Source organism: Hippoglossus stenolepis, chromosome 1 (genome assembly GCF_022539355.2).
Source record: "Hippoglossus stenolepis isolate QCI-W04-F060 chromosome 1, HSTE1.2, whole genome shotgun sequence".
Classification (NCBI taxonomy): domain Eukaryota; kingdom Metazoa; phylum Chordata; class Actinopteri; order Pleuronectiformes; family Pleuronectidae; genus Hippoglossus; species Hippoglossus stenolepis.
In genome coordinates, this window is record NC_061483.1 from 30,780,990 (window position 1) to 30,790,074 (window position 9,085).

The 9,085-nt window shown below is 43.9% G+C and overlaps 1 protein-coding gene across 1 annotated transcript; it reads right to left on the bottom strand.

Moving 5' to 3' along the window:
• Window positions 1-2,253: 2,253 nt before the first annotated feature.
• On the bottom strand, window positions 2,254-7,361 carry mex3b (mex-3 RNA binding family member B). Its single transcript, XM_035162730.1, has 2 exons — window positions 6,738-7,361; window positions 2,254-4,992 (listed from the first exon to the last, which is right to left on the bottom strand). Exons 1-2 carry the CDS (start codon window positions 6,955-6,957, stop codon window positions 3,587-3,589), a joined length of 1,626 nt encoding a protein of 541 aa, XP_035018621.1. The 5' UTR covers window positions 6,958-7,361; the 3' UTR covers window positions 2,254-3,586.
• Between the last annotated feature and the right edge of the window lie 1,724 nt (window positions 7,362-9,085).

A 9,085-nucleotide genomic window follows, 5' to 3' on the forward strand; every position in this document is an offset into this window, starting at 1 on the left:
TGCGTGTGGTGTGCGTGTCTGGTTGACCATGCATGTGTGTCCAAATGGAGGTCCATTAAATACATGAGATGTAGGTCAAAACGTGGGAGATGCCAGACATGCTGTGTTGTTGCTCTGCTGTTAGCACAGACTGGCACACCAGACAGAGTCGTCTGCAGCCAAATGCTCAGCCAGACAGAGCTTTGTAAAATGTACATCATGGATGAGGAGCTGTCATCTGACACAGTTTAAGTCTTTTCAGCTAATGGCTCAAAGATCAAGACTGTCACCCTCCTTCTACTCTGCGTGTACCCATTGAGGAAATAATACATCCAAGGAGTAGGGTGTAACTGTGATATGTTGTTGAGTTGTGCACTCACATTATCAAAAATGTTTCCAGTCATTTTTAAACCTGGAGAAATATGTAATTTTAATCAAGGTGTGTTTCATTTAGTCAGTCAGTGGCGTCATATTCCCTTTATGCATGTGTCAGTGTTGTGTTTTTCTGCCAAGATATTAAATAATTTACCATTTATTCAGTTTTAAGTCTTCTTCTTCGAGTTCTTGGTCTTTTCTTTTTTTAAGTATATTTTGCTCCATTTTACCCTCATTAGATAGTAAGAGACAGGAAATTAGGTGAGATAAGGGTTGTGCAACAAAGGGCTTAGGTGGCTGTGTGTTGAACCATGTACCAACTGCTATTGGAATATGCCTGCATGTGCTATATGCCCTAACCATTCAACTATCAGGTCTCTTCTGAGTGTCTAGATGTTGACCAGATAAAGGATTTCCCTCATTGGGCATCTGGATTTTAAGTTATGAGAGAAACAAGCTGAACTAACATGGGAGCTTCGTGACATCACCAAACTCCATCTTTTGTTACCGTTGTGATTGAGAGACGCCTGGTGGCAGAAAATCAGAGATTGTGTTTTTGAGGACAAAGTTTCATCATCCGTCTCACAGAACAGATTAACTTCCACCCTGTGTAACTCATCATTAAATCTGGAAGGTGTGTCTGGCATGCATCAAGAAAACAAGGGTCTCCACTTTTGTTCACTCAAAGTAAGTGTGGGTCGAGTGAACTGTGATGCTCATGGGCATATTATTTGAGACAATATCACATTAGATACACATTTTAGTTCACAATGCTACAAAACTACAATATGCCTGCATTATATTTCAGCATTTTACAACACAGAGATCTATCTTAAAGAATCACAGAATGATTAGATAAAAGTCAGAAAAACTTAGAGTTATATTATGAAATAATGTGAGTCGGCTCTTTACTGTATTTCTTTTCTTCTTATCCTTGGCCAGGAGAAGCATGGGACTTCTGTTCATCAATGTTTGATCATGGGAGAAGCAGTATGTGAAGGCCATGTGTTGTGCATTTGGCTAAAAACACTTGTCAGCTCTTTTCCGCAGTGGTGAAATTGCTTCCTAATAATATGGTTTATAGGGCCAGTTTCTGTGGGCCTGTGCTGGATGTTTCCATTTTAAACTTATCATTAGGGCCTGCTTGCTCCACATTTACTATCTTGCAGCAAAGCATGTGTTTAAACGTTAGTGTTTCCAACAGGACCACATGACATGAGGCAGCACTTCAGCACAGGGAAGGAGATGGGGGAGGAGAGGAACAAGAGAGCAGTAAACTGTTCTCTTATGTCAGACAGAGGAGTATCAAAGGTGATACACACATACTGTTTGCTTTTGATTCATCCAGCAGATTACAGAGAAAATAAAATTGATTGATATGATCTTAACACACTGTTGGAATGCAGGTAACTTAGATGGTATTTCACATTATATTCACCGTATTAGGTCAACCAGTATTGATTTTAAAGGCCAATGCTGCACATTAGAGTGAGGCCAATGTTCAGGGTCTTTACCCAGCAATGAATAGCATTATGGTGAACAAATGTTATGTTCTACGATTTTCTGTATCTTGATGAACTGTTTCTCTGATCAATCACTACCCAGAAGAGCCAGATGATGGTATTTTGAAGAGGCTGTATGAGTATAGGTCACACAGCACTTTTAATTAGTGATAAGGGAGGCCAGGTTCCCCCATCTGAGTGCAGAGCATATGCTCATAAATTAGGCCACTGTGATAATCCTGCCGTCTCCAAGCTTCCATTAGGAAGCAGAGAGGGGTCAAATGTTCAGAAAACTATTACACTTCAAAAATCCCCAACAGCCTCACCTCAGCCTGCTGTGAAGACCAGCAGAACTAAACAACACAGGTCAGGAAAGACACGAAGAGTAAGACACCTCATGAATGTACCATTTTTATTGGACTTATATAGAAATACTTAAAAAAAAGATGAAGTAGCACCATTACTTAAGTTTTACTTTTATCATGTATAACTTTAAATGTCAGAAAAATAAAACTCTTGATACATTTTCAAATCTTGTCTCAGCAAATATAATATTAGTATTTGACCATGAGGTTAAAGGCCCTTTATCATAAAATAAAATATACTTTGTTCTTAAACTTTGCTCAATAAAGTACATTTACGCTCAAGTAACTTCACCTACATATACATAAACAAGTGGTAAACAAATGTATTAAAATAGAAATACTAAAACTATAGTGGTGCAACAGAAGCCTGTAATTCCCACTGGAATCTAATTCATACAAATTTTAGAAAGCATAAACTGTTTCTTTGTGTTCAACTTACTAAGTTTTGTACATTTCAATGTTTCATAATAATATAGAATAAAATATGCTTTTATATTACTGAATAAAAAATATGCTGGGTGAAGCAGATTTAAAAGACATTTTTTGCTGAACCTATAAAAAACTCCATCCCAACAGAATACTGTCAAATGCAATACACATTGTGTGGACTTGGATTTCCACCCACAGTCATGTGATATTAAAATAATACAGTGATCAATGCCATAAGGCCATACTAAAAAATAAACAAGGTTTCAACCCAGCTACAAAAAGTTCACTGAACTTAAATTAAAATATCTGTAAACATCTTTGCGATAAGAAATATAATCTTTCAAGTCAAAAAAGAATAAAATACTTCAATCTGTATTAATGTCATTTAAAACTTTCAACTTGTGGAAATTTATTCTATACATATATATGTAGGATATGTTGTTCCTCTCCCCCGTGTGGTCTCTGACTTCAAGCTGCAGTATCTTGTAAGTCAATAGTCCTGTTTAGCTGGAAGCCCTCCACGTTTCCCAGCCATGGCCTCCCTCTAACTACATTCAGTCGGCAAAACTGGAAGGCTCAGCCCGCTAACGGCTGCAGTTTGACCCACTTAACTCCATCCTGACCCCACCGTGTCTCTTCATTTCATAAATATAGGGTACAATTTTACTAGAACTATTGATTACTATGCTGTAATATTTAAAACATGCACTTAGATGTTGAAAATATTTCCCCAAGCTACAGTATATTATTAACAACTATGACTGAGCCCAAAAAGGGTGTCTGTCCCTTCTTCTAGATACTGCAGCCTCTTACATACATATGCATATCTATGTACACGTTCCAGATGATTGGGTGATACCATTAAAGCAGTATGAGGAGTCTGTTGTTGCTATTGTAGCCTGTCTTGCTGACGAGATAGTCAAAGAGTTTTACTTCTTATGAAAATATACGTATAGCCTGAGTGACGCCGGTGTGGCAGACAGGGCATTTGGGCTCGCTCCTCTCACAGATTCGATTGGCACATTCCATACAGAAGAGGTTGTGCCCACAGGGGACCAGCGCTGCGATGACCTCACTCTCAAAGCAAACCGAACAATCACGGCTGCCTTTTCGGCTTGTTCCTGAAGAGGTGGAGGAGGATGAAGACGAGGAAGAGGATGAGGCGGAGGAGTCGCATGCAACCCCAGGTAGGTGAGGGCCCGGCAGGGAAGCAATGGTACTGGAGTAACCAGGGAAACTGAGCGGACCACCACCCGGGTCACTGCGCACCCTTCGGGCTAACGGGTGCTCAGCGGGGCCTCCAGTGTGGCTGTGGAGTGGAGGGGACAGTCTGGGCTGTGGGGTACATCCATTAACCCTTCTCTGACTCGCCACTATCCCATTGGCATTAGTGGACGTATTGGTGGGGAACATGGCTGATGTTGAGGTGGGGGAGCTGCCTCCAGTTGAGGAGGGGGTTATGCGACTATCCCGCTGGGACCACAGGAGACCTGGTGGGGCTTGTGTTGGGTCAAACCCTGGTGAAGAGTCAAAAGTCAGATCAGTGCAGTCAGGCGAGATCACCTCACTTCCGTAAACGAAACCGTTGCCATTGGTGTTGACATTGATGTTGTTGTTATTGTTGTTCCCATTATTGTTGGTGGTGGTGTAACTGAGTGCGGGGCTGGGAGGGCTGTAGTCAGCCATGCGTGAACTGTTATTACCAAAGTAGGAGTCTGTGGAGGCACTGCCCAGAGAAGAGGACGAGTCGTTTCGGTAGTTGGAGAAGGGTTTACGCACTGAAGCGAGGGACATCCCACCATTTGGCTTGGACCACAGGGTGGCATGCCCGTGCAGATCAAAGCCAACATCTGTGCCATTAGCATGGAAGTCATTTTCATCCTGGAGCTCAATAAGGCCTCCTGTCCTCATAGCGATGTGGGCTTCAATCTCTTCACGTGCTCTGTCCACATTCTCTGGCATTCCCGTCACCTCAAACACTGGCTCCTTGTCTCGACTGGGTGTCACAATGTAGGTGTGGGTCTGTTGCTGGATGCGCTTGATAGTGGCACCCTTGGGGCCAACAACCAACCCCACCACACGGTAAGGCACCCGCACCTGGATGGTCGTCTGTCCGGGCAGGTTAGGTGGTCCAGGGACAGGGGTACCACTCCCGTTCACGCTGGTGTTTTTGTTTCTGGAGGCTCTGATCATGGAGAAGTGCTCAGCAGCAGAGATGATCTCCCGTCTGGCCATAGCCACGTCCTCCCTTCTTCCAGTCACCACAAAGACAGGCTCCTCACCTCGAACAGGGGTCTTGATGTAGGTGTTGGTCTTTGCTCGCAGTGCTTTGATCTTGCAACCTGAGGCATGGAAGCAAATGGCGAAAGTGAGGACATGTCCCAAAATAACAACAGCTTGAAACATGTCATGTGTTAAACCATTACTTATGGACTATTCAAAACAGCTGCTGTATGTTTATTATTGTCTCTCAAAAGGCCAATGGTCTGAGAAATGAGACCCCCTTTTTTTTTTGGAGAAGAGCAAATTCAAACCACATGCTGCACAGCCTCAAACATACAGCAGGACAAAAAAAACTTGCTGCTGGATCCACAATGTGACCTGTTAATTTACTATAATACAGTCAACACCTACAACAGCAGCTGTTTAGCTCATATTCTTATTTTACACCTAATAGCATTGTGGAGGGAGAAAGAAGCTACTTAATCACTTCTTAGCCTGACGCTGCATGTCAGTGCAATGTCGGCACATTAAGTCGCATTCCAACACCTTCCAGCACCAACGCACATCTCTTTATGATCAAATGTCTGGCTGAGGAAACAGTCGAGGAAGAATGACATAATTAGTAGAGCAGAGCCGGCTGAGCGGGACGGGGTGATGCAGGGGAGGGTGAACCCACCTCAACTCAGTCTGCACAGTCCATTTAAATTCATACCATCAGTATCAGTCTGGTGCAGGTTAACCGAGGACCAGGTCTCTTATACAAGGCTGCCTCAAAGCAGCCCCTTAGATGAGGGTTAATGCTCAGTTTATAAATGTATAACTTCAAATGGTCTAATAAAAGGGGATGTGTGTGTGTGTGTGTGGTGTGGGGGGTCTATCTGATGTAAATAAATGTGGTTCACAAATGCCCCACTGTAAAGTCGCGGTAGGTTCATGCTCCCTTACTATCCCTTTGTTTTCCTGGGAACAACAACAGCAGCAGCAGCGTTGCAGGGAGGGGAGAAGATTCCGCATATGTAACCAGGCACCAGTACCGCCCTGCAGCTGGAGGACAGGCTGGGTCTGTGCAGCTATGGGCGTCTGCTGCTTGTGGCAAGGTAAGATCGTGACCGTTGTCCTAATTTGATCCTGCGCTGCTCGTCGCCACACTCCGACCTGCTGCAAGCCGCTTACTAACAACCCCAGACACTCTGTGGTTACCGCTGCACTCGCTCACTGACCTACATGTCCTACTTGACCAAATAATGACCAATAACCGGACGTGTGCGCTCATTGCTGCTCCTCACTCAAACGTGTCTCTTAATTTAATAACAGTGGGTGTTTGATGTCCCAGAACGAGGAATCTTCTCTATTCAAAACCAAACCCCACCGTTTGTTTCGCCATTTAATGATCAATTACTTGCCTCGAAGCATATACACATCCGATAGTATCACTTAGTGTCTCATCGGAGCTGGGTCAGGGCGATCTTAAATTCAACACAGACAGAATCCTCCCAGCAGGCTCTTATTCTACTTAAATGTCAACTTCTTGAATTGGCTTCTGCTGCTCGCTGCCGCCCACCTCATAGTATTTATAGAGGAGGAACAATGTGTGGCCAAGTGACGAGACGGTAGCACAAGTACACGTTTTACTACCAGGTGGATTTATAGAGATGTGTGGTACTACATATTCAGACAGGATAACACACAGCAGCCCAGGTGCTTGTGCAGACAAGCGACGCCGTGTTAAGTTGTTGCATGCAGTAGAAGAGCGTGTATTGGTATTGTGTTCCTCCCACACAGCTGCTACCTGAGGCGTGTGGATGCACAGCTCAGCTGCACAACATGACAAACCAGACACACTGAGACACACACAAACACACACCTTGTCTGCCAACAATCTCTGCCACATGCTCGGAGCTGGGCACCGGGACGCACTCCGTCATGTTGACGCTCTTCTTCCGGGGCTCCTGGTTGTCGTACAGCGGGTTCTCGTCGTTGTCCAAGCCGAGCAGGGAGAGCTGGTCCAGGGCGATCTGCAGGGCTCTCTGCTCGTCCAGCGCATCCCCCTGCACGCTGTTGTCGGCGAAGAGCGAGCTGGGCATCTTTGCGGCTTCGCAGCGCTGCGGGGTCGGATACAAGGCAAGAAGGAGGGTGGAGAAGGAGTGACCGGGGGGGAGCAAGAGAGGAGAGGGGAGGAAGAGGAGGGGAGAGGCGCCGGACCCAGTTCTCAATAAATGTCCCGTGCAAATAAATCAGTGCGGCTGTGAGGGGGGAGCGACGCGGAGCAAGGTGTTGCAAAATAACATCCACCCCCTGCGTTCCCCCAATACACACTGGATGTCCCGGTCCGAGCCGTGCCGGGCTGCGCTGTGCACGGAGAGGAAGAAAACAGCGTGTTTACTCCAGAGCCGGCGCTGGCGATAGTAAGAATATTCCTCCCTGACAAAGGGCCCCTCCCCGGCTGCTCTCCCTCAGGTCCGCTGTTGCTTCTGTCTGAGTCTTTGCACAGCCAGACAGAGAGATGTGCGGGTGACGTCACCGCCTGGGCAGGGACGATGCGGTGCTGGGGGATCATTTGCATATCCGCGAGCTGATTAGCTGAGCGTGCGTTCGGTGGGCGGTGCTTGCTCTGAAGACCCGCCCGTTTCTTTGTTCTCTTTGTCTGCTCCTGTTTGTTGTATTGACACAGAGCAAAGATACGAAAACATGAAGTCACCACAGTGGACAACAACAGTCCTCTACTCTTAATAAATCCCTACACATGTACATGCAACATATGATCTGTGAGTCTGCTTTGCCCTCCTCTCCTGTCTCAAACTGTTGTAGGGCATTTTCACTTTTTTAAAAGTATATGTGTATTATACATAAATATATAGTGCAAAGTATAACCATTATTTTCAAGTGTATAAGGATAACTATTATTTTGATGTTTTGAAGATACTTCCCCTGAGTTTACAACCCCAGACGTTGGTATCAGGACTGCATCACCTCAGATGAACCTCTGTGGGGGGAGATGGGGACACTCGGTGTATGTATGTATGTAGTTACAGGAAAACAACAAAACAGGCAACATTTGGCATGTCTGCAAACTGCAGTTCACAGTGTTTAGGGCCCTTGAGATCATGTACCATCTCAACAGCTTTAAACCCATATTCAGTATCGTTTTTATTCTAAGAATTGCACGTATATATTATTTTTTCTCTTAAATGTGGGTAAACCAGCTTTTTAAAAATGGTGTTATATTACTTTCCAACTCCCAGCCGCTAAGTTTGGATTTATTTTTTCTCTAATTTAGTTTTAACTGGTGTGCCACATTCAATGTCACAAACAAGGTAAGTAAACAGTAGAAAACAGCCCGGAGTCCTGTGATTATGTTAGGACACTTTGCTTTTTATTTATTTTACTTGCTGGAGACAATCAATTGCCCCTTTTCACACCAAAGCCACTTGCTAGTGCATTTTTCTACAGCGTGTGTTTTATCAGCTTGATAATTTATGACTTCTCCTAATTTTATGAAAACTGCTTATAAACATGATGCTTTTGAATTCACCACAGAGAATGAAACATTACTTCTTAATGTCTATTTTGATTTTGCACTTATTATTATGTTTATATATATAGCAGTGGGTTCAGCTCATGAAATGGTGATTTGAAGCCATATCAACTAAAACCAAAGTTATAGGAGCAGAACATTGTGATTGGATTAAAATATAGGCTTACGGTCATTTTGGAGTTACTTTAAAATTAGACAACTTTAGATTAGAGAGGGGAAACTAGTTATATCACCCACGTACGATGACAATTAACAAAATACATACAAGTGAGACAGGTCACTGCAGGCAACATATGAAACCTACTGCCACTGCACTATTATAACACACATTTATACTTCCTGCTACATTACCAGTTAAGTGTGGTGGTTGTGATTTCAGGACAAACATTATTCCAAAAAAGGTTTTGAATTAAAAAAAGAGGTTGTGTATCTCATTGCTGTAGAGCGGATGCCTCTGGGTCCACAACACTTACCATTTAAATCTATTGAACAATTGAGAAGCATTGAATTGTTCCACATTCCCAAGACACATTTGCATTCATATGCATTTGTAAGAGATATGGGGTGGGGGGTGGGGGGCAGCACTCGGTTCATGCGATGAGAGAATTTAAACCACATGTGGACAACACATTGTGAATATGGAGATGTTTCCATCATTCATATTAAAAACTGAGCTC

Coding starts and splice junctions, on each gene's coding strand:
- mex3b (XM_035162730.1), bottom strand. CDS start 6,957: ATGCCCAGCTCGCTCTTCGCCGACAACAGCGTGCAGGGGGATGCGCTG. Junction 4,993..6,737: donor AGAGATTGTTGGCAGACAAG/GTGTGTGTTTGT, acceptor TCCATGCCTCAG/GTTGCAAGATCAAAGCACTG.